Source organism: Sus scrofa, chromosome 2 (genome assembly GCF_000003025.6).
Source record: "Sus scrofa isolate TJ Tabasco breed Duroc chromosome 2, Sscrofa11.1, whole genome shotgun sequence".
Classification (NCBI taxonomy): Eukaryota; Metazoa; Chordata; class Mammalia; order Artiodactyla; family Suidae; genus Sus; species Sus scrofa.
The window spans coordinates 84,427,507-84,454,163 of record NC_010444.4 but is presented as its reverse complement, the minus strand read 5'-3'; the positions used below and the strand labels follow the sequence as shown (position 1 = coordinate 84,454,163).

Here is a 26,657-nt window from a genome sequence, read left to right as displayed (position 1 = left end):
TATGAGCTTCATTCATCTTGTAACTTTTAGTGTTAGTTTATTATTTTTTATTGTTGTATAATTTAATGTTGTATGACGTTCATTGTATGATAAATTTTCATTGTATGACTTCAATTTGTTTTTTTTCTTTTTCCTGCTGATGGATAGTAGAAATACTGATTCATGGGGTATATGCTTAGCTCTAGTAGGCAAACAATTTTCCAAAGTGGTTATATATGGTTATATTCCAAACAGTAATAAAAGAGAATTCCAGATTCCTTTTTGTTTTTTAACTTTAGCCATTTTCTCTTGAGTACACAAAAGTCAGGTAATCTTTGGGCTAATGAATTCATTGATTCATTTGTACTAGCTTAATTCAGATAGGTTATTTGGAAGTAGTTAAGTTCTGTGTGAGTTCAGCATGGACTTTAATTTAGCCCTTAAATATTTGAGGTGAGTAAATATAGGCACTAGATTTTTATAAGCTTGTTTGGACTTTGGTATCAGATTTGACTCAGTGCAGCCCATTGTTGTAAAAACATGTTTGACATTGGTGCCAGGGCCAGCCTTTTTAAGTTGATCTTGGATCTTTTAGCAAACTCCTATCTATAAAAAGAGAGTTAAAGTAGAAGTCTAAAGTAGAAGTTTTTCAGCTCTAAAATAATTTTAACCAACAGTAAAAAAAAAAAAAGTATAAGAAATTTATCTTTCTTTAGAGTATCTTTTAACATTTGTTTATTCTACCAATAATTGAGTTATTTTCTTCTGACATCCATTACTTTTTTCTCTGTAACAAAATAAATTTAGCTCCTACTGGGGGAAACAAACACATAAATATATATTGTAGGCATTTCTCTGATGCTAACTTATCTTTTTAATTTTTTTTTTAAAGTGTAGACACTTTGGTGGTGACTTAATCCATTTAATTATATAACCTACCTATAAGGTGATCTTAGTGGTGGTAATTTAAATGGTAGCTTGTATGTGATATATAGCTTGGAGAAAAGTGTTTTCTTGGGCAGAATAATACTCATTTTTCACAGGAGTGGAGTTATTTTTTGGGCAAATTATAAAATGTCGGTGAAATGTAGAGAAAATCCTACTTCACGTGATAAATTTTTTGCTTGCTTTTTTAAAAATTTTAATAGGAAAGTGAGAAGAGAAGAAGAGTAGAAGAAGAGTACAAAAATGCCACGGCAGAGCTTAAGAAAAAATCCCACTTTGGAGGACCAGATTATGAGGTATGAAGTTATATTTTTGATCTTAAAGAAACACATAGGACATACATATCACAAAAGTGATTAATTTTTACATAATAGTTTTGTAACCTTTGAACATTTTGAGTATTTCATAATGTATATATGCTAAAGGCTTACTCTGAAACAGATTTTTTTTCTTGGCCTACAAAGTGGGTTTAGTATAGGCTTTATAAAGCTCATTACTAGACCTGACCACTTTATAGAACAAGTTTTTGTTTTACATATGAGGATAATACTTATTGATAACACCTTCAGACTTTTTTTTTTTTTTTAATAAAAGCAGCCTATGGAGGAAAAACCTGAGAACTTCACAGCTGAAAGATTTTAGTCTGTTATGTAGACTGTGTTGTCTTATCCATAGCAGAGCATAAACTATTGTAATTGCCTTGCCTTCACATATGTATTTTTTTAACATGGTTTTGTTTGTTTGGTTTTTGTGTTGGTTTTTTGTTTTGTTTTGTTTTGTTTTTTTGGTACCACTCCTGCAGCATATGGAAGTTCCCAGGCTCGGAGTTGAATCAGAGCTACAGCTGCTGGCCTCCACCACACTTCACAGCAATGCTGGATCCGTGACCCACTGAGCAAGGCAAGGGATCAAACCCACATCATCATGGATACTAGTTGGATTCGTTTCCACTGTGCCACAGCAGGAACTCTCTGCCTTGCCTTTATATTCAAAAAATGCTTGAAACCAACTTTCCCCTTTTGGTTATTTGTTAAGCAGTTAGTAAGATCTACCTCTTCATATACACACAGGTATATTAAAATTTTATAAGCTGTTTTCCCATGATATTTCTTTAAAGGTAAAAATGTCTAAGGAGTTCCCTGGTGGTCTAGTGGTTAAGGATTCAGCATTGTCACTGCTGTGGCTCAGGTTTGTTCCCTGGCCTGGGAGTTTCTACATGCTGTAAGCACAGCCCCCCCCCCCCCAAAAAAATGTCTAAGACATATATATATATATAGTAATTGTCATTAACACTGTTGATATTCCTGAAATGAACATTTTAAAAATGGAGTGGCAATCAGTGAGATAGAAGTAGAATGATAAAAAGTTAGGTTATATTTAAGAAAGTAGAAGAAAAAATTTTTGCGATTTTTTTATTCTAGAAAAAAAGGACTTGCTATTGACAGTATTTTTTATGTTGAAATTGATTCCAGCTATGAAAATTCATAGTATGAGACTTGATTGGTAATATTTTAAAATTACTAAGCTGTCAATTCATTTCTTTTGGTATGTATAAAACATGTAATTAGCTATCATCTGGGATTTTCAAAGTCCATATTACTAAAATGTATGCTGTTAAAATTTTTTTTTTATCCTAAACTAAGCAGATTGCTTTGCTATTTTAGGTTTATTTTAAGGGGAACTATAGGCATTTTTGAAATACCTTATTTTTTCATATTATAAATAATATAGATGTTCATTTAAGGTTATAGAAAATACAAAAAGTTTTTTTAATTTAACAATATGTAGTGCCCATTTATCTTTATCAGCAGGATGTAAGTACAATTTTATATTTACCTCTACTATTGTCAACATGGGTTTTATTTCAGGTAAAGAGAGCAGGGTAGAGGGAGGAGGGTCATTGTGCTAAGCATATGTGTTTATTGGTTTCAAAAAATTGCTTTATTGGTGTTCCCATTATGGTGCAATGGTATCTGTGGCATCTTGGGAGTACTGGGACACAGGATTGATCCCTGGCCTGGCACAGAGGGTTAAGGACCTGGCATTGCCATAGCTGTAGCTTAGACCATAGCTGTGCCTCAGCTGTGATCCCTGACCTGAGAACTCCATATGCCACAGGGCAGTCAAAAAAAAAAGAAAAAAAAATTGCTTTTTAATATGATTCAGACTTTTTTTTTAAATGTTTATTGGTCATTAGCACTTTTTAGGATTCACTTGTCCATGCCTCTTGACATTTTTATTGCTAGATTTTGGGGTTTTCTTTGGGAGTTTATTTGAGAAGAGCAGAGGAATTGCAACTTGGGTAATGCACGCAGTAGCAAGTTTTAGGCAGTTTTGTTGAGGGTTTGGGGCAGGCCGCATTTATGGGCAAAGAATGCAAAGACAACAGGAGTCCAGCCAGAGTACAAGTAGTAAATTCATGGCTTGAAGATGGGGAGAGATTCTTGGCAGATGGTCATTGGTCAAGAGATAAGGTTCAGTATCTATAGATGAAGCATTTACAAGAAATCATTCTCTCATTTCAGGGGGTGTATGCTCTCTGGTTCCATTTTAGATTGAAATCCTTTCATAATTTAAATAATTAGCTGTATTTTCTGTTGTTTATCTTTTAAATGATCTCTTCTAAGTATATTAATATGTCTGAATTTTTTTAAAACAGAATTATATATTTTATTCCAGTGCCATTTGTTGAATAAACCATCTTTTTGCCACCCATTTGAAAATACCTATCTCTTTCTCTTTTGATGAACAGAAAAGTTAAGGGCTTATTTTTTTCTCACCATCTCCCTGTCAACAAAAAATTAATTAGTTGATTTAAGAAAGAAATGGGGGAGTTCCCATCGTGGCGCAGTGGTTAACGAATCCGACTAGGAACCATGAGGTTGCGGGTTCGGTCCCTGCCCTTGCTCAGTGGGTTAACGATCCGGTGTTGCCGTGAGCTGTGGTGTAGGTTGCAGACGCGGCTCGGATCCCGCGTTGCTGTGGCTCTGGCGTAGGCCGGTGGCTGCAGCTCCAATTCGACCCCTATCCTGGGAACCTCCATATGCCGCAGGAGCGGCCCAAAGAAATAGCAAAAAGACAAAAAAAAAAAAAAAAAAAAAAAAAAAAAGAAAGAAATGGGAAATTTTAGTTGAGCCAAATTGAGGATTATAACCTGGGAGCAGCATCTCAGAAAGCTCCAAGACTGCTACCATTAGAAATCAAAGCACAGTTAATGTGAGGTTTTTGCTATACATCAAATCATATGACACATTGACAGTTTGCACAGTTCAGTTCTGTATAGGTCATGTGACCCCTTCAAGATCAAGAAGGAAGGTTATCTCATAAGGAGATGTCTTGTTGATGCTAGGAAGTTGAGAAAGCTTTGGTTGATACATAGTGCATCAGAGGGGAAAGAAGAGGCCAAAGGGCAGAGAAAAATTTTTATGTTTAAATTTTTCTCGTCTTGCCATAAAATAGGAATTTTATTTCTTAATTTACCACTTTTGATCATTATCTTTTCAGTAGAAAGCATTGTCATTAGTCCCTCAGTGCCGGGGTGGTTGCTTGCCTGCCTCCAGTGCATCATGTCTCTCAATGCTAAGTCCCTAGTAGTCCAGTTCTCTCTTTTGGCAATGGGAGGGTGGGGGGTGGGGAGGAATTATACTAGAAAGAGTGTTCAGCAAGGACTGTCAGCCATTTCTAGATTGTCTAATAAGACTTTAGCCAATTTTCCCCACATGTACATTATGTATGACCCCCCCCCCTTTTTGGAGCACTATAGATGTGATCTATTACAGTTTTCAAGTTGTGTTGACATCATTATCTTAGTACAAGCAGGTGACACATAGCTTGAAAGGCAAGCAACTATCACTTTATAAGTTCCACAAATTGTAATTTAAATTGCTAGTAGGACCAACAACATTATTAGCAAAGATTTAAGCCAGAATCCTCCTGAACCAAACATTTTCCTAGTATTTCCCCCAAACTGGGAAGAGGATTGTTCATTGTGGAAATTCGACCCTACATATATCATAAGATGAGCTAACAAATATCATGGCCAAATGGCCATACCTTTGGAAACCCTGTTTTAAAAAAACCCCAAAAATAGCGTGCTCACATTATAGGTTGAAATCACAGATTTATAGGGGCTGTTTCCAAGGCTACCCATAGGTGATTTTGAGCCCAAGGAAATGAATTATGTATTTTTCTAACCAACCTGAGGAGAGCCATGGTCATAAACTTGTTCCATTAATCCATTGAGTCCTGTTGGGAGCTACCCATTATTCAGCATTCTAATGAAAAGGACTATTTATGGCCAGTTTTGGAATAAGCAGCATTAATTGGCCAGATAAGCCAATTAACTCACTTAGTGCTGTTGGTGGTGACGTTAGCTTGCATGGTGCTAGTTTTTTCCTTTTAAAATAAAATATCCTAGGGGCCATCCAGCTAGAGCCATGGAGAGGAGAAATCCATCAGGGCAACCTAGAGTACTGGACACAGGTAATTGGTCACAAACCCAGCAATTATATTAATTCTTTTTTTGAAACTTGTAAATGATTGAGCCCAAGAAAGAAATACATTTGGTTCATAAGCAAAGTGTGAGCACTTAGCAGAGTAATCAGTATGCAGGCCTAGTCCCGCATCTTGGGTCATCTGTCTACTTGAGATGTCGTCGTCTTCTCATGCTAGTCTGGTAGTGCTGGTCTTAGTCAATGTTAGCCTAGGTTTTTTGTTTGTTTTTTTGTTTGTTTTTTTGTTTGTTTGTTTGTTTGTGTTGTCTTTTTGCCTTTTCTAGGGCCCCTCCCTCGGCATATGGAGGTTCCCAGGCTAGGGGTCTAATCAGAGCTGTAGCTGCCGGCCTACACCAGAGCCACAGCAATGCAGGATCCGAGCTGCATCTGCAACCTAACACCACAGCTCACGGCAATGCCAGATCCTTAACTCACTGAGCAAGGCCAGGGATCGAACCCTCAGCCTCGTGGTTCCTAGTCGGATTCATTAACCACTGCACCACGACGGGAACTCCAAAGTCAGCCTAGGTTTTAGCGAACTAGTCAACCATTTTATGGCCCAATTTCCTTTAGTTCCAATTAAGAATTTGCAGGCATACATAAACCCGACTGGTATTCCCATAGGTGACTGTCCATCCAGGAGCTCTTTAGCCTTTGAGGCACAATTTCCCATTTTTAATTTTGTAGCCTAATTCAGATATGAAATATGATCTGAACAGTTTCTGAGGACAGTCTGGTATATTGAATGTAGTTCTCCAAGAAGTTAACCTTGGGTTGGTTTGATTCTTTCACCTGGCTCTATTTCTCCCTATAACAGCATCAAGCCACCATGAGTACTTGGAGTGGTAGGTTACCAGCCTCTGTCATGCCTTTGAACAAGCAGTATTCACTTAATGGTTATAGTGGGTCTCCCTTAATCTTCAGAGCTGAACAATTAAGTCTCTAATTTCACTAGTAAAAGCTTTGTTCTGACCATATATCTTTTTTTTCAATTTAAGCCAAATTTAACAAAACCTTAGCCACCAACATGTCCCTGGGCCTCTTGCTCAGACCCTCTAAGTCCTGCCTAAGAAATGCACTGTTGCTCCTTGAGATTCCAAATCTTTTTTTTTTTTCTTTTTTTCTTTTCTTTTTCTTTTTTAGGGCTGCACCCTCAGCATAAGAAAGTTCCCAGGCTCGGGTCAAACCAGACCTGCAGCTGCCAGCCTATATACCACAGCTTGCAGCACTGCCAGATCCTTAACCTACTGAGCAAGGCTAGGGATCGAACCCAAATTCCAAGTCCTAAGTGAAACAGCTCAAATAGAATTTTCAGAATCATCACTTAAACAATGAGATCTGGATATTAGGAGAACTCACCAGAACACCTGAGGAGTACTGAGAGGCTGGTGGGGCTCAGTGGACCCATGTTTGGTACTGAGGGCCAGTTCCTGGTAGACTCCGGGTGTCCTCTGATAGGTATCTCTGATATCCTGCCCGCTAAGTCATGCATGTCAACAAAGAAGTAATCACTCAGTCTGAGAAAGAAAGGTAAATTTTATTCAAGCCAAATTAGGGAGAACTCTTCTGCCCACTGAAGTCAAAGCAGAGTTATGTATATATAGGTTTTTTGAGGCAGAGAACCTTAAAGCAAATGATGTAATATTGACTGTTTACACAATCCAGTTCTACAAGTACAAAGTGGTAAGTCCTAGTGGTAACCCCCTTATAAGATCAAGAAGGAAGGTTACCTTTTAAGGAGTTGTCTCCTTGATGTTAGAAGAATGTTGTGTTTTAGGGTTGGGCAGGTATTTTTGCCGATGGGGCAGATATACGATACACAGTACAAGGAAAGAGGAGGCCAGAGGGCAGAGAAAAAAATTTTTTTTTTTTTTTTTTTTTTTTTTTGGTCTTTTTGTCTTCTCTAGGGCCGCATCCACAGCATAGGGAGGTTCCCAGGCTAGGGGTGGAATCGGAGCTACAGCTGCCAGCCTACACCACAGCCACAGCAACGCCAGATCTGAGCCGCGTCTGAGACCTACACCACAGCTCCCAACACTGGATCCTTAACCCACTGAGCAAGGCCAGGGATCAAACCCGCAACCTCATGCTTCCTAGTCGGATTTGTTTCCACTGTGCCACAACAGGAACCCCAGGCAGAGAAAAATTTTTTATGTTTAAATTTTTTCTTGCCGTAACAGGAATTTTATTTCAAATCCCTGTAGTATCGAGTTACATGGTTCTTAACTAGGGCCTGTTTTTACATTTTTCCCCTTTCTTTTGAAGTTTTAAATAGTCTGTATTTACTTGTGTCCACACTTCATTTTCATGGATTTTAGACATTTCTTAAGATTTAACTAATGCAAGACACTGTGCTAGGTTTGGGTGACATTGCAAGGAACCAGGCAAAGAAGGATTCTGCCTGAGAGCCTTAGCTGAGTATATAATGGGAACATGGAGCAGTTAATAGGCAGTTAGTATAGTGTACCTATGAGACATTTTTTAACACTGGGAGGATATTGAGTCAGGAATGGCTTCCAGATGAAACAACATCTGAGTTAAAATCTTAGTCATGTGTATATAGTCTAAATGTTTGTTAACCAGGTGAATAGCCTAGAAAGTGTTTGCTTGTAGGAGCTGAGAAGAAAGAAAACATTTGGAGACCAGAAGGAAAGAGAGCATTTTGCCATAGGGTAAAACACTTATCTGTGAAGGTGGGCCAGTGGAGGATGGGGAGCGGCAAGACTGGCTTGAGAGGTCTGCAAGAACCAGTATCCTCTGGCAGTGGTTTTTAAGCACTAGAAGTATTCAGATTTACGTTTAGAAAAATCATTCTTGCTTCCTGTGGCGAGGAGGGTGGATTGAAGTTGACAGTTGTGACTGACGGGGGCTTGGAGGCTTTTTCAGTATTACAGGTGAGAATTGAAAAATGGCTTGAATTAGGATAGAATAGTAGGACTATATACAGGGACAAAATCAGATATTTAGAAAGTAGAATTGAAGGATATGGTAATTGAATGAGGGAAAGAGGAGGAATTCAAGAACAGGTCCAGGTTTCTGCCTCATATTGGTATGGAGGTAGGGTTGGGGGGAGGTTTTAGGTTGCATATGAGTTGAAACATTCACTTGAGAATTCCCTCATATATTATTAGCGACAGAGACGGACAGGCTATAAAGTGGGGAATTGTCAGATGATGACTGAAATCATGGAAATGAATTAGTATGCTGTGGGGAACCCTGAGAAGTACTCACATCTAAGGGATGGGCAGAGGAGAAGGAGTCTGCACTAGAACCCAAAGAGGAGTGTTTACTTAGAGAGAACTGAGAAATTAGTATTCCAAGGGGATAGAGGCTTCTATTTCCTAAAATAAGAGATGGGGGACACTAAAATGCTTCCATGCCTGGAGCCCCACAGCACCCTGTTCAGTTTCAGGGACGCCGCATTAGTGGCATGTGAAGGAATCAGACCCGCACCACATAGTGACCTGAGCCACAGCAGTGACAATGCTGATCCTTAACCTGCTGAGCCACCCGGGAACTCCCCAAAGTTGATTAGGACTGCTGTTCTCAAGTGTTAGACTCCTGAGACTCCGACATGATTGAATGAGTATTGCAGTTTTTTAAAGTGTAGATGAAATTGTCATGGTCTGTGCATGCAGGTCTGAAGAAGAATTTCTGCATAGTGAGGTGAAAAGAAGAAGTTATTGAGTTAAGAGGCTCCTCTCTTCCCAGTCAGAGAAGAGGGCTCAGGATATACCTGCTGGCCCACTGATTGTTTGAGGAAGAGGGGTCTTAAGATAACACTTGCTGGTTGGTTGAGGTCCTATGAGACCGCTGTGGGGTGGGTGTGAGGAGTGGGCCATATACCTTTCCTGTAGGGCAGGAAGGAGTAGGACAGGTTGTTCAGGTGGGTGAGGGACATTACACTAAGATGTATGGGTGATGATAAGGGTCTGGAATTCTTGTCTTGGCCAGAGGTTGAGTTCTATCTCCTTGAAGAGACCTTTGAAGTCCAACGAAATTGGGGCTTTTTTTGAAGTGAGTTTTAAGGATCCTCATAACTCTACGGAGCTACTGCATTAAGTCAGATTTCTGATATGCCTGTGCCAAATGCAGGAAATTATAGCATAGTTCCAACTCATGTATGGCCCAGGTTGTAGCAGGGGAGGGTGATGTTGCTAGATACTTTTTTTTTATTTTTATTTATTCTATTTATTTTTGTCTTTTCTAGGGCCACACTCACAGCATATGGGATTCTCAGGTAGAGGTCTAGTTGGAGTTGTAGCTGCCAGCTACGCCAGAGCCACAGCAACGTGGGATCCAAGAGCCGCGTCTGCAACCTACACTACAGCTCACATCAACGCCGGATCTTAACCCACTGAGCAAGACCAGGAATCGAACCTGTACCTCATGGTTCCTAGTTGGATTTGTTAACCACTGAGCCATGGCAGGAACTCCAGTACTTTAGTGATGACTTGGGATTTTCAGTGTAACCGGGAAGATTCCAGACAGAACCGCAATTGTTCATGTCTTATTTTGTATGTTTAAAATTTGGGACACTTAAACCCGAGCCTACTTCTTCAGCCTTCAGTTTTACCGTAATATGATGTTTCCCCTCTGCTCTCATGAGTTCTTGTGGCTAGATTAAAAATAAAATTGATACAGGAGAAAATTTTAATTCATGTGCATGGGTTCCCATAGAAATAAGACCCAGAGTGGCCAAAGCAGTCAGTCAGCTTTTCATCTAAGAACATAAGTTTGTGAGGAATTGATAGGACAAGAAACTTAGGTTTTGGGTGCCCAATTAGTAAGAATGAATAGAATTGGGCATGGAATAGTAAATTAAAGAAGTAACCAGGATTGTTGATAGAGACATCTCGCTTCTCAGACCAAATTCACTGTCTTTGGCAATAAGGGTGTCCTTCCTCACGAGTCAGGGGATGCACCTGTCACATTTTTCCTGCTTTAGGGAGACAAGAGTGTCAGTGTCCCTCTTGATTGGCTGTTTCTTGAGTAACTTTATTTCGAAATATCAATACGCCATTAGGACATCTTGGGGGTAACCTACTCTGGGCCCCAACTACTGTTGTTCACTTAAGAGTCCACTTCAATGTGTTTTATCACGGCATTACACACACATACCTTGCTTGTTTCCATTTTGCTATTCTTTATACTTTTATCTTCTGAAATAGCTGAGATTCTGCTTGGTTTGAATCACTTGGAGGCATTATTAAACATGCATATTCCTGGCTCCACCTAAGACCTACCGAAAAGTAATTTCTGCGAATGGGACCTAGGAATTTTCATTTTAACAATTCTCCAGGTGATGACTGCACTGCCTGTACCGTTCAACAGGCTTTCAAATATCAGCTCAACTTGTCTTTCTCCGTGATATAATTGACTTTGCTTAGGAGATCCCCCTCAGAGTCCTCGCTTTACTTCTCATTGGTTATATCTTCTGCAACTTTATACTCAAAACCCTTCTGCAATTTAGTTTCTGTCACCAAGTACTCAACTCTGTCACTGTAACATGAAGCAAATATAACAATACATAAATGAATGACCTTGATTATATTAAATAAGCTTTGTTTTAATTTCATATAATTCTCAAATGTCATAAGATGTTATTTTTTTCTTATTTCCCAACATTTAAAATGGAATTCTGAGATTCCCTTGTGTGCAGCAGAACGAATCCACCTAGTATCTGTGAGGATGCGGGTTTGATCCTGTTCTTGCTTTGTGGGTCGGGGATCTGGCATTGCTGTGAGCTGTGGTGTAAGTCACACACGAGGCTTGGATCCTGAGTTGCTGTGGCCATGGTGTAGGCAGGCAGCCGTAGCTCTGGGTTTGACCCCTAGCCTGGGAACCTCCATATGCCACAGGTGTGGCCCTAAAAAGCAAAAAAAAAAGAGAAAGAAAGAATTCTTAGCTTAAAGTCCATACAGAAAGTAAGCAGCCACTGAAACTGGCCTGTGGGCATAGTTATCAACCCTCACTCTAAAAGCCTAACATGGTTTTTGTCAATTACAGTCAGTATTTGAGTTCTGAGTGAGTGAATTAGTTGTAACTCTCAGGATTTTGCACAGATTTTTTTTGTCTTTATGATATATTACCTACCTTGTATATGAAGTGAATCAGAAATGTTGTTTATCAACTCACTTTTCAACTTTACCCAGAGTTAATCCAAGGTTATCACTGTTTTCTATTTTCTTGAATTAACTGCTTTTTCCCCCCTATGTGTTTGAATAGGAGGGCCCAACAGTTTTGATTAATGAGAAGAATTCTTTGATGCTGTTGAAGCTGCTCTTGACAGACAAGACAAAATAGAAGAACAGGTATGTATATTATTAAAAATTATAAAAATCCTTAATATATGTTTTTTCATATGAATAGCATTTGAACTCATGATACTCACAATCTAAAAAGTCTGTCTACATTGAGTCCAAAGGCAGAAGAATCATTTTAAGTCACTTCCTTCATTGATCAATTTCCAAGCCAATAGAAAGAGCTTAATGATTGTTTAAAGGAGCACTTGTAATATCATGAAATTAATAGAAATATTCTACCTATTCTCCTTGACAACTTTATTATCATTCTGTTAATGTAAAGCCTATGTTTGCTCTGATTAAGCACTCTCTTTGAATTCTTTTTACTACCAAGTACTATATGAATTTATAAGGAAGATGACCAAGAATTTATTTTTCTTCCATATTAGTACCATTCGGGTTTGTCTTGTTTTGTTTTTTTATGGCGGCACCCGTGGCATTATGGCAGTCCCAGGCCAGGGACTGAATCCAAACTGCAACTGAGACCTGTGCAGGCAACACCGGATCTTTAACATACTGCACTGGGCAGGAATCGAACCTATGCCTCTGCAGTGACCTTGAGCCGCTGCAGTTGGAGTCTTAATCCACTGTACCACAGTGGAATTCCCCATTTTTTATTAATCCCTTTATTGCTTTCATTACCTTCACCTTCAGTTACTTCCTCACTTTTACTTTGCTTGTGCTGTAGCATCATTAAATTCACAGCGTTATACCCAGTTCCTTCTGTGAAAGTTGAAGGAAAGCATTCTTAAATCTTTTAACTCTAGTTTGAAGACTAATTTGATCCTTTAACCTTAAATCTGCAACATTGCAGTTATTGTGTATTACCACTAGATGGTACTTAAGGATGAATTTTAGCTATTTTCTCAGACTTAAGAGTCTTGCAAATAAATCATGTTTTCAGTTTTATACTACAAACTCACTTGCATAGAAAGTTGGCTTGTTCATTCCCTGTCATTGCTAAGACGTATGGCTTTTTTTTACCAGTCTGTTTTGGGTAGTACTTCGTTATGGTGTTTGTTTTCATGTTACTTTTCTTGATTTTTTTCCCTAAATCAATGATGAAAAGTTCATCACATTATTTATTAAGCTTATGCTTGTTTTTATACCCAAGAGATGCTATACAGAACTCAATAGAACTTTCAGTTCCTTAAATGAGTTCTATTTTGGATGCCAAAATATTATCTGAAATAGTATCATCACTGTATTTCATTTTCTAGGATGTTCTAGGTTTTTTTTTTTTTTCTTTCACCGTGTTTTTTTTAAATGTAAATGTGGCTATCAACCATTTATTTCAGTCTATTCCTGATGCTCTAGTAGTAATGCAGAGATCAGTTCAAAGGTTCAGTCATTACTTCATTGCACAGATAGCTATTATTGTACAGAGCTCACAACAACAAAGCCACTTCCTGGGTTATTCTTAGTAACACATTTTTTGAGTTAACATCATTTGCTAAATTACTGTTGATATAGGAAAGATATATGCAATAAAGTAGTAAAGAGAAATGAGATCCTAGCTATTGTGTTTATATAGTTTGAACAGAAATTACCAGTTGTCTTTCCCCATAGTTAGAAGATGAGCATGCACACAAACACACAATTTTCTGGTTCAGTATATTTAGTAATATTTATTGAATAAGTGAGAAGAACTAGGTGAGCTGAGGAGAGAAAGAGTTAAGCGGTGGTTTAACAGGAGTGAATTGATGGGATGAAGGCCAGATAATCTTCATGGAAGGGAGACATAAATGTAGATGATATGTACTTGTGGAACATAACTGAAGCAACCAGTGATCTTGGTTCAGTAAGTGACACAGCCTGCAGGGCCCTGGAAGATTGGAATAATTTGTCCAGAGTCTGGATAAGAAAAATTATTGGGGAGTTCCCATCATGGCTTGGCAGTTAGTGAACCAACTAACATTTTAGAGGAGTGGGGTTTGATCCTGGCCTCGCTTAGTGGGTTAGGATCCGGCATTGCTGTGAGCTGCATGCAGTATAGGCGAGACGTGGCTCAAATCTGGTGTTGCTGTGGCAGTGGTTAGGCCAGCAGCTACAGCTCCGATTCGATCCCTAGCCTGGGAACCTCCATTTGCTCGGGTGCAGCCCTTAAAAAAAAAAAAAGACAAAAAAAAATTTATTTGGTTATCAGTATTAAGATTGATTCATGGTAAATGATCCCATGCTGATACTAGAGATTCTTACTGGGACGAAGCCAAAGACTAATTTCTTGGTCTAAAATAGAATCTATGGAATCCAGAAGATGAAATTGGGGTGTTCCCTTGTGGTGCAGCTGGTTAAGGATTTGACATCACTGCAGTGGCTTAGGTCACTGCTATCTGTGGGTTCAGTCCCTGACCAGGATTCCTCCATGCCATAGTGTAGACAAAAACAAAACAAACAAAACAGAAAAGAATTGGATATTGTGAAGTGTCAAGATTTGGCAAGACTTAGACGTTCAGAGTAGTTTCATAATTCAATAAGTACTACTAAGTGTTCAGTAATTAAATGTATATCTATCTGTCCGTTCTTAAGGTGCAAATACCACTATAAAACTTCCCATTTACATTAATGTTTCTCCTAGTCACAGAGTGAAAATGGTGTCAGGTTACATGGCCTACCGCCATGCATCTGGAGATGCCTTTTCTTCTGTGGGGACTCATAGGTTTGTCCAAAAGGTAAGTATGTTAGAGTTCACCAAAAGTATGTGCTGTGTTGTTTTCACTGTTAATAAAACCATCTTCTTGTATAAGTTTTCTTCCTTTTCTTGCATTTAAGAATGAGACTTTTTGATATTAGTGTTTTCTTTCCATATACATCCTCCAGAACTGTTAGAAGTCTTCTGAACATATGTTCATTCTTTTTTATTCAAGGGAAAGAAGGTGGGGAATAGGGATTGGCTTGTCAAATAGTTGTTATACCAGAAGTGTGCCAGTGATATTAAATCTCTTTCTTGGGATTAATAGTAGTATTTTGTATTATGGAAGCACTGCATTGTTTATAGAAAGATTTGGAGCATAACACATAATAGGTGCATTGAAGTCAGCACTGCTGCTGAGCTTGTTCATATAGTGCTTTGTTCTCTCTTCTTATCTTGTGTTGGAATTGGTACTGAATGCTTGTTTGCTTTGTTTATTACTTGGTTTTTTTTTTCTGTCTCTGGTGCCCTATAGTCCTTCTCCATGTTTCCATTGATCTAGTCGTGCTCTGACGATTTACAGATTCAGCTCCAGTACTGTTGATGTATGATGGACTTGGGTTTTCTGTGCTATTTTCGCCTGCTTTCCGTTCTAGATCTTTGTTAGCCCTTGTTTTATTTGATTTTAAATAATAATAGTACACAGCATTAAAAGCCTTCTTATATCCTAAATGTTTTTCAATCCCTTGCATGTGCCTTTATATCCTCTGCTGTGATAGCTTGAATTTTGCCGTGTAGGAGTTTATCCTAAAGATTTCACATTGATTGACAATGAAGTACCTGTTTTAGTTCATTAATATCATTCTTAGACAGGATCAGAACTTTTATGGTCATGTTCTATAGGATATGTTACAGCATTAAACAGTTTCAAGTCTCACTCCTAATCTAATTTAAAATGTCTCATAATATATTCCCCAGGGAAATAACTTTTTTAATAAATTTCTCATTACCGTTTAATATTGAACAGATTGTGTTTACTTTAGGCAAATTACCTTTGATATTATAATGAGTATTCCTGTTCATATGCTAAATCAATGGAAATTGATTTGATTGTTTATGTCAGCAAGGCTTGGAATTTAGTACAGAAAGCTGGATGCTTGCAGTCTCTGTCCTTGTAATAAATCAAAGTATCATTGAAGGAATATTTTTTATCGTCAACGTTAGTTAAAATAGGTTCTTTTTAAATCATTGCATTCAGCTTTGTTTTTAGGGTGATTGTGTTTTATTGGGTCGATACATTATTGTATGTTAAGAACCTGAGCTTTCTAGTCCAAATGACCAAGTTTAAATCTGGTTTCCTGCATGATATTGGACACCTTTTCTAACCCTCTGAGTGTTGCTTCTATCATCAAGATAGAACTCTATCACTGAACGTAAATGTAATAGTGCTCAATAAGTGAGCTTTTATTATCATTATAATAACATTATTTCTTTTAAGCTAATCACAATTATTTACGTTATTTTTCTGTCAGAATATTCCATTAAAAATTTTAAAAGTCAATTTAGAACAGACATGCAGATAAAATTTACATTAGTATTCAACTGTTATAAATAAGAAAATTAAGATTCAAATTTTTTCCTGACTTTTGTAGCTTTTTTCCTCCTTGAACATTTTGAGAAGATGGATCAGTTGTTATCAAAATCACCCATAGCAAATTTGTTACAGTATTCTTACTCTTGCTCATTCATTTATGCTGCTTTTTTAAATAGTGAATTATGGTCACAGTAAATTAGTGACCATACTAGTTAATACTGGAGAATTTTGTTTATTCTGCTCACTCACCTTCCATTAAAATAATAAAGCAGAATTAACTAAAGACATCAGTACTGGTCACCATGTTCCCTTAAATATAGAAATACACGGGCTATAAGTGAAAGAAATGTACGGAGCAAGAAAAGAATGTAAGCCACTGATAAGTGCCTAGAAATAGGACTTTGAACCCAGATCTGGGCCCAGGCTGTAGAGATATATAAAACAACTGAGAGCCTTTAAGTACAGATGAATATATCACTGAGAAGTAGGTGCCCAAATTTTTATAAGACTGCCAAAGTGGCTTACTTCTTACCTATTTTTTGTGTAACTTTATACATGGTTGAGCAAATTCTTCTGGTGTGTTTTTTCCCTAATGTATGGTGTTGCGATGATACATTCTGTTCTTAAGCTTTTGATTATTCTCTTTAATATGCCTAAAAGGGGAAATGAAGAAAAGAAATTCAGGTCTTAAGTATTTATTACAGTATTTGTGTCATTAGCACAGTGCCTCTGACAATAACTGTTGATTCACTTGGCTTTGTGTCTACATACAAGTCTTGGCTCATACCTGCTTGTTCTTGTTGAAATAATGTTCATAGTCCTGATTGAGTAGATAATTAAATGTAGAACTGAGAGTGCCCTGAAAATAACATATAATATGTGACTCTACTAGGAGATTAGTAGCAACATATGCATCTGTCTGTCTGATGAGCAAATACTGAAATTAAGTAGCTCTAAATCAGAGTGTACAGAAAGTAGGAGGACTTGGATTAATGAATGGGTCTTTTGGGTCACATTTGCATTAATACAGTGCCCTCTAAGATGTCATCTCAGAATCAAAGGACATAGAAATCATACTTAGTTGAGGCAGAAAAAAAAAAAATCAAAGTTTGGTAGTACATCTCTCTGCAGGTTAATATATGGTAAGCATCATTGGAAAAACATTCTGTACAAAGCTTTTCCCCTTTTTACGTCCATAGGAACACATTGTTGTGATAATTCTTTAATTCACCTTTGTCTTTTTATTGTATAAGTAATACCACTAATTAACAGAACTCAAAAGTAGAGTAAATAAAAAATAAAATACTAGATCACTTTTAATCCACTCATGCATATCCTTTTACCCTAACTGTATGTTAAAATAAATAAAATCAACACATGTTGATAATTACACACATCTTACTAATTATTTTTTTCTACAAAGTAGGTAATTCTGTACATACTGTTTTGTAACTAGCTTTAAAAAAAAAAATAATAATAATAATTAGACCTGTCTTCCCATCAGTAAATGTAGGTCTAGATTCGTTGTTATTGTATGGATGTGCATACTAGATTTATCTACTCACCTAATAGTGAATATTAGTTTATTTTCACTTAGTCTCTATTATTTAATAAATAGTGCTACATATACATTATTGTACATATCCAATTACTCCTTAGAATATATTCCTAGAAGTAGAATTTTTAGGACAAAATTTGTGCACACTGCTAAGTTTTTATTCTTATTGTCACACTGTTCATTAGGATAGTTGAACCACCTATACTCTGTGAGTCAGTTTTCTTTTGCTGTACTGACACTGAATAATAATTCAGTTAATATTTGCCAATCTGATAGACTAAAGGCGGTATTTTTGTTTCTTGGCTATTGTGTTTTCAGTGAATTGACTATTCAAGTCCTTGACTGTTTTTTCTTTTGGGTTACAGTACACTGTTAACTTGTTATAATAAATTATTATATCCAACAAATCTCTTTAGGACTCTGACTCTAACAGTAAGCATAATTATACCCTTTTATGTGAATAAGAGATAGAGATCTAAGCTCTGTCTGAGCCCTTCTGAGACTTTTTCATTGCAGTTTTGTTTACCACAAAGGACAATTTTCTCTTAAAATTTTTTCATTAATATTAGAAAAATTCATTAATATATTAATATTCCGAAAAAATTTATATTAATATTAGAAAAGATCTAGCCTTTTAAAATGCATACTAAGTGATTCAAATGTGAGGTGAAAGAAAGATCAGAATTGAAGTACCATCACCTCTTACTAAATTTTTTTTCCTTTTACTGCTATACCTGCGGTATATGGAAGTTCCTGGCTAGGGGTCAAATCAGAGCTGCAGCTGCAGCTGCCAGCCTACACCACAGCCATGGCAACACTAGATCCAAGCTATGTGTGTGACCTATGCAGCAGCCAGGGATGGAACTCACATCCTCACAGAGACAACATCCAGTCCTTAACCCACTGAGCCACAGAGGGAAATTCCATTGCCTCTTATTTTAGATGTGTTTTATCTCTATTTAAGTCATAGGTGTTTCTAGTAACATTGTTTCAAATTTTGAAGTTTTTTTTTTTTTTGTCTTTTTAGGCCACATCCACGGCATATGGAGGTTCTCAGGCTATGGGTCTAATCAGAGCTGTAGCTGCCAGCCTACACCAGAGCCACAGCAACGTGGGATCCGAGCCTCACCTGCAACTTACGCCAAAGCTCACGGCAACACCTGATCCTTAACCCACTGAGTGAGGCCAGGGATTGAACCCAAAACCTCATGGTTCCTGATTGGGTTCGTTAACCCCTGCACTATGACGGGAACTCCCAAATTTTGATCTTGTTAGAAGGAAAATTTGGCATATGCTTATTCTGGTCATCCGATTAATAATCCCTTGTCTCCATTTCTTTTTTTTTTTTTTTTTTTTTTTTTGGTCTTTTTAGGGCCTCACCGGCAATTCCAGGCTAGGAGTTGAACTGGAACTATAGCCACTGGCCGGCACACAGCCACAGCAACACCAGATCCAAACCGCATCTGCAACCTACACCACAGCTCATGGCAATGCCAGATCCTTAACCCACTGAGCGAGGCCAGGGATCAAACCTGCATCCTAATGGATACTAGTCAGGTTGTTTCTGCTGAGCCACAACAGGATCTCCCCCACTTACTTTTGATATAGAGTCATAACTGAAAACAGTAAATGGAATACTACTACAGGGCAATGACTTGGGCATTCATGACTGTACTCACACACCAAATATAACCTAACCATGGTTAAACTTAGGTTACACAGACGTGACTCATATCCCGTGTTGCTGTGGCTGTGGGTGTAGGCTGGCACCTGTAGCTCCAATTCAGCCCCTAGCTTGGGAATTTCCATATGCACAAATGTGGCCCTAAAAAGCAAAAAAAAAGGGGGGGGGAGTTAAATAACACTAAAGTTTTTTAAAAAACAACTATTTTTAGCAGAATAAAATCCTTAACATTTTTCTGTCACAGGTAATCCGTTTAAGGCAGGGCCTGTTTGGGAGAAACATTTTTTTTTCTGTCTCTAATCTCATAGGTATTCTTAATTCCCACTGTCTTACCTAAAAGTATGTATTCAGCTCTAAAGAGTATAATATACATATTTTCAACTCTTTTCTGCCTTAATATTATATGACAAGATTATCAGTGAAAGTTTAGAAAATAGTGCTTAGAAACCATCTATGGTAAAAGTGCTAGTTCTTTCCGAGATGATCTTTTTATCATTTCAGATCTGTTTAAAAACATGTTTCAGGATTCCCGTCGTGGCACAGCGGAAACAAGTCTGACTAGAACCATGAGGTTGCGGATTCGATCCTTGACCTCACTCACTGGGTTAAGCATCCAGCGTTGCCCTGAGCTGTGGTGTAGGTCACAAATGCAGCTCAGATCTGGCATTGCTGTGGCTGTGGTGTAGGCTGGCAGCTGTAGCTCTGATTCGACCCCTAGCCTGGGAACCTCCATGTGCCGCAGGTGTGGCCCTAAAAAGACAAAAGACAAAAAAAAATTAAGAAACAAAAACAAATTTCATACACTTCTGATGGAACATGGAGGATAATATAAAAATTATCTCATATATAAATATACACACACATATATTTTATTATATATATGAATGGCTGTGTCACTTTGCTGTACAGAATAAATTGCCAGAACATTATAAATCAACTATAGTAGAAAAAAAATCTTATACACACACACACACAGAGCACACAAACCACATCTCATACTAGGAGAATTTCCAAACGATACTTATAGGAAATATTACTGATAAATCTGATTGAGAATTCTGGGATTGTGAAATATTCAATTGTATTTGCTTATAGAAGGTCTGTAGAGGTAATTTGATTAAAAGCAGAGGTTGCAATTTTAATAAAAAAACTTTAGTTAGAAATTTAGAAAGAATGAACTAAAAGGTGATTATTTGCAAATGTTGTACATATATGGATATTAGCATTGTCCCTAGAAGAAATAGAACAATAAAATTGGAATCAAGTATGTGGAGGGTTGATTTTTTTTTTTTTTCTTCTTTTTTGACTATCAGCATATGGAGTTCCCACTCCAGGGATCAGATCTGAGCTGCAGTTGCCACAGTTGGGATCTATGCGGCAGCTGAGGCAGCACCAGATCCTTTTAAACTCACTATGCCTGGATGCTGCCGATCCCCTTGCACCACAGTGGGAACTCCACTTTTGTGGCTTGTTGAGTTGATTTGTACTCACGATAAAAGAGAATTTTATCAATGAAATAAGAGGGGTTTTCTTACCTTTTTGTAGGGAAATCTTGACATACATCTAGCTTTCTAATATCTTTATGTAGTCTTAAATTTAGGAACACTAGTCTAGATGGTCTCTTTGTGCCTCTTTTACCTTAATGTTCCATGATTTTATACTTTAAGACATTATCTCTGTAAGGAAGCATTTAACGATTAAGGAAGGAATAATTCTTTTTTCCAGAAAATGCTTGTTTTGGTCACTTGCACATTAGGCCACTATGTTATTTGAGTGGATCATCTTCCTTCCCTGCATTTCTCCCTCCTGTCATTAACCTGGATATGATATCTGGAATGTGGACTAAAGTCGTCATACTGTGTAAAACCTACTAACCTTTGTGCATTTGGTAGCTTAGCTTTCTAAAACATCATTTCTGAACTGAAGTAAACTAAATATCATTCTGTTTTAGAGGCTATGACATAGCTTTTAATTGGATGTGGATTCTTATCGCTCTGCTTTTCTTTGCCAGGTTGAAGAGATGGTGCAGAACCACATGACTTACTCATTACAGGATGTAGGCGGAGATGCCAATTGGCAGTTGGTTGTGGAAGAAGGAGAAATGAAGGTAATCGCCAATGTATTGTCGTAGGTTTCTAATTGCAAGCCTGTTACAGTCATACTTATTACTGCTGACATAAGTAAGAGAACATTTTAAAATTTCTTTTAAATAAATTATTACATTGATCAAAGAAGCACCAGATGTTGAGAAATAAAATGTCCTTTTGCTTTCCTGGTTTAGCTTTTACGTAATTTCTTTGTGATCTTAATGTAACTGTTTGCCCAGACCACTCTGTTTTGCTTAAGCCATGGAGAAAATAAAATTGGGGTTTTGATATGAACAGGTCACTGTTAGCTGATGGCTCTCTCTTTGGATGTTTCTCTCTCTCTCTTTTTTAATATGCTAAATGTTGTACCCAGGTGTCACTTTTTTCCTCTCTTTGGTCTGTATCTCACTTCTCGTTCTTCTCTCACTGCATCTTTTTTTGATATTTGGACATTGGTCAGCTAATCTTCCTCACATCCCTAAACACAAGAGACAGAGAGTAAGAGCAAGGATCAAGAGATTGAGAGCTGGTTTGAAAAGCTCCAACAGCATTGAATTTTGAATTACCATATGCCCACGGTGCTGTTAAAGTTAAGGAGATGAGATGTTTAATAAGATTTCCCTTCAAGCTGAAACTTTAGTTGGAGAAAGGGGATATTGACATTTAAAAAGATGTAATTACTTAGTTCTGTTTGATAACAGTAAATGAAAGTATAGGTGACTAGTGGAGAAAAATCAGAAAGAAAGATCTCTCATTTGAGACATTGTTTTACATTAAGGAACATTTGAACTATGTCTAGAAATGGAAACGACATGTGACAAAGGTGAGGTTGAAGGCATTTTATACAAGAAATGTAACATGAACAGAAACTTGAAAGCCTTTTTTTTGTTTTTGTTTTTGTCTTTTTGCCTTTTTATAGGGCCGCTCCCACGCATAGGGAGGTTGCCAGGCTAGGGTCGAATCAGAGCTGTAGTCACCGACCTACACCAGAGCCACAGCAACGTGGGATTTGAGCCTCTACTGCAACCTACACCACAGCTCAGGGCAACGCTGGATCCTTAACCCACTGAGCAAGGCCAGGGATCGAACCCGCAACCTCATGGTTCCTAGTCAGATTCGTTAACCACCGAGCCAGGATGGGAACTCTGAAAGCACATTTTTATTTAGGAGTTTTGTGTAGTCTTCTGACCAAAATTATTCCAGCAAATGGGATACAATATTAAATGTTCTAATTACCTCTCCTCCCAAATAAGAACAAATGAAGAAATAAGATAGAAGAGATAGGCAAATGAAATACCAAGATGTTAGTTATGATTCTGATAAGCTGACTGGAGAACATGAAGACCAGCTGCCACAAGGTCTTGCCAATATGTTACCTCATAATTAAACATAATATTTCTGACATAGCTAGATAATCACAGGGCTTCCCCATAAGAACTAGCCCCCAAAGCTGACCAAGATACATTCTGTAACAAGGAAAAGGGGTTGAACCAAGCCTGCCTAGTCCTCCTCCCGTACTTGCCCTTCAAATGTCCCTTTGCCCCCTACCCCCACCCAGGGAGGAAGGAGGTGGTGAAAGGGTGAAGAAAAACCAGAAGTGATAGTCCAGGTGAAGTTCCTCCTCTTGGAATGAAAGGTAGAGAAAAAGTGCCCCTCCGTCTTTAGAGAGAGAGAAATTGGGGCTGGATTATGGGGAATATAAAATAACTCCCTAAATAGAATTTTCTATTGTCTCTAGCAGTAGGCTAGCTAGCCACTGTACACACAGTAACACTTTAGCAGGACTAGGCTGATAGGGAAGAAACTAGAGACCAAGAAAACCACGTAAGTCAGGTACAAGGCGATAAAAGCCTACCTAAAAGAAGTATCCAGTAGTAGATGTGATTAGGAAGATTAGTAATAAGCTTAATAACTATGTGAAATGTGAGGGAAGGACTCAGAAGTCTTGAGTTTCCCATTTGGGTGACTTGGAAAATAGGAGTCCCAATAATATGAATAACTAAGTAAAGGAATGTAGTTTGGAGAGAGGTACCATAAAAGAGAAATTATGTAAACTGCGTAACAGTGTCTGGCTCCATAGGCACTCCATAAATTGAGAGCTGGTTCTCCCTGTGGTAACATATTATTTCATTTCTCACAAGAACAGTCTGGCGTACAAATCCTCCATGACTTTGAAGTAATTAATTTTGTTCGGCAATTTATGTATATAATCATAGTATTTAAAGTGAGATTGGAGTTCCCATCGTAGCTCAGTGGTTAATGAACCCAGCTAGCATCCATGAGAACACAGGTTCTACCCTTGATCTCACTCAGTGGGTTAAGGATCTGGCACTGCCATGAGCTGTGGTGTAGGTTGCAGATGCACCTCGGATCCCGCATTGCTGTGGCTGTGGTGAAGGCTGGCAGCTACAGCTCCAATTGGACCCCAAGCCTTGGAACCTCTCTATATGCCTCTATGCGGCCCTGAAACGACCAAAAAGTAAAAAATTAAAAAAATAAAATAAAGTGAGATTGACCTTAGGTGGACAACCTCAGTATTTAAAGCAATATATCACTAATCTTTATGTGATTTAGCTTTCTATGATTGGTTCAACAAGTAATTGAGTGCCTACTGCATTTCAGAAAGTGTTGTAGATGCTGGGGATACAGCATTAACAGAGCTGCCGTAAATCAGTATCCCTAAAGAGATTATGTTCTAACCAAGATTTTATTCTAACCAGGCTTATTTGGCCTTCTTAGCCATGTTGAACAGTCTTCGAATGTTCAGTAAATAATGCCTAAATTTAAATTGATATGTCTACTATTTTAACAACTCATAGTAATTTTGTCTTTCATCACATATTCATATTTTTCATAGTTGATATGTACCCTGAATTCATAGTTTTAAATATTTTTATGTTGTTTTGTTAGTGATTGGAAATTTTAAACTTTCTTTTAGCAGAATATTTATGTAAATATGTTTTCATACATACAATTCTAAAAAGCTGCTAAATTTTAAATATACTTTGATGTTTGTACTCTAGGGTTTGGTTTTTATTTTTAAACAGGTTTTTTAACTGTATCCTCTAGGTATATAGAAGAGAAGTAGAAGAAAATGGGATTGTTCTAGATCCTTTGAAAGCTACCCATGCAGTTAAAGGCGTTACGGGCCATGAAGTCTGCAATTACTTCTGGAATGTCGATGTTCGCAATGATTGGGAAAGTAAGCTGCCATTATTAATATATTTGGTATAAATATTATTTTGAATTTAATCTCAAATCTAACCTGGTTTTTGTACATCTGATCTATAGTTTACAAAGTCAGTTTAGAAAATATCTGGATAATCATATAAGGGACTGATAATACCTTACATTTAAATAGAGCTTTTGGAGTTCCCATCGTGGCTCAGTGGTTAACGAATCCGACTAGTACCATGAGGTTGCGGGTTCGGTCCCTGCCCTTGCTCAGTGAGTGAAGGATCTGGCGTTGCCGTGAGCTGTGGTGTAGGTCACAGATGCGGCTCGGATCCCGCGTTGCTGTGGCTCTGGCGTAGGCCAGTGGCTACAGCTCCGATTCCACCCCTAGCCTGGGAACCTCCATATGCCGTGGGAGCGGCCCAAAGAAATAGCAAAAAGACAAAAATAAATAAATTTAAAAAATAAATAAATAAATAAATAGAGCTTTTCATTGTACAAAATGCTACTCAGTAAATTAAAGCATTTGATCCACTACCTCAGTAATCCTGTGTGATAGGTAGGTAATAAAGTAAAATTTAGATAAGTCAAGTGACTTGTCAAAGGCCTCAGAACTAGTTAGTGGAAAAGCCAGGACTAAAATTAAAGATTTTTCTTTTATCGTCTTCTCTTGCCTTAGACTCTTTTGTTTCCATAATAAACCGTAGATGAATCCTGCTGAGGTTTGTTCGGAGTTTTTGGAGAGTGTGAGTGTGTGTGAGCGCACATTCATGCACGCACTTTCCCCTCAGGCACCAAATTTTACAAGTATGGGTATTTCTGAACATGTTTATCAGTGGTAGTTTGACACTTTTCACAAACATAATGCCCTAAATCTAAATAGAACAACTTATTCAGCTTCAATAAATTAGGGATCATAGGGAGGGAGGGGTCATAGTGTTAGGGAATAATTTGTGCATGGGTAATGCAGCAGTGACTAGAATTTGCTTTGATTCTCAATATGAGTGAATTAATCACATTCTAGGAAAAGGTGATTTTTTTTTTTTTTGACTACTAACATTTTCTCTTTATTTCAGCAACTATAGAAAACTTTCATGTGGTGGAAACATTAGCTGATAATGCAATCATCATTTATCAAACACACAAGGTAAATAAATGTCTTTTCATCTCAAAAGGTTACCAGCAGAGTTCGAACCGAGACATAAAAATTCTCTAAAGTAATGTTTGGCAGGAAATTAAATGCCGCAAAAGATTCAGAGACTTTATTAATAATTCATGAATTTCATGTCTCTGAAAGGTATACCAAGTCATTTAAAGCAGAATTGTGTGCAGGCAAGAACCTGAGAAATAACCAGAAACAGTATGTTGGATAAAGATCTCCAGTTAGTTATGCACACTTTAAATCTGAAAAAGAAAATCCTGAAATCCCTTTAAATATTTTTCTAGCATCTAGTCTCTAGAGGAGACAATGAGTTACCAAATGTGAAAGTGAATCATTGTTTCCTATGGCAAGAATAGGAGAATGGAAAGTATGTTGTTAGCCTATATTAAAATTCGGAAGTGGGGAGTTCCCATCGTGGTGCAGTGGAAAGGAATCTGCCTAGGAAACATGAGGTTGCCAGTTTGATCCCTGGCCTCACTCCTGGGTATTTGATTTTTTGGGGTGCAATTTTAAAAGGTATTGTGTTTTTGTATTCCTTTTCTAAAGTTTCATTGTTAGTATACAGAAATGCGACTGATTTCTGAATGTTAATCTTATATCCTGTGGCTTTGCTGGATTTGTTGATCAGTTCAAGTAGTTTTCGGGTTGAGTCTTTGGGGTTTTCTATATATAGTATCATGTCATTTGTATATAGTGACAGTTTTATCTCTTCTCTTCCTATTTGGATACCTTTTATTTCCTTTGTTTGTCTGATTGCTGTGGCTGGGACTTCCAATACTATGTTGAATAGCAGTGGTGAGAGCGGGCATCCCTGTCTTGTTCCAGATTTTAGTGGAAAGGCTTTCAGCTTTTCTCTTTTGAGTATTATATATGCTGTGGGTTTGTCATAAATGGCTTTTATTATGTTAAGGTATGTTCCCTCTATACCCACTTTGTTAAGAGTTTTTTATCATGAATGGATGTTGGACTTTGTCAAATGCTTTTTCTGCATCTATTGAGATGATCATATGGTTTTGGACTTTGCTTTTGTTAATGTGATATATG

At 37.6% G+C, this 26,657-nt stretch overlaps 1 protein-coding gene across 1 annotated transcript in view; it reads left to right on the top strand.

Moving 5' to 3' along the window:
- Positions 1-26,657, top strand: part of COL4A3BP (collagen type IV alpha 3 binding protein) — a 127,594-nt gene that overhangs the window by 83,855 nt on the left and 17,082 nt on the right. The window contains 8 exon segments of the mRNA XM_021084454.1: positions 1,128-1,220; positions 2,817-2,820; positions 11,649-11,731; positions 14,301-14,345; positions 14,347-14,394; positions 21,202-21,297; positions 24,347-24,479; positions 25,528-25,598. Of these exon segments, the coding sequence (XP_020940113.1) occupies positions 1,128-1,220; positions 2,817-2,820; positions 11,649-11,731; positions 14,301-14,345; positions 14,347-14,394; positions 21,202-21,297; positions 24,347-24,479; positions 25,528-25,598 (573 nt within the window).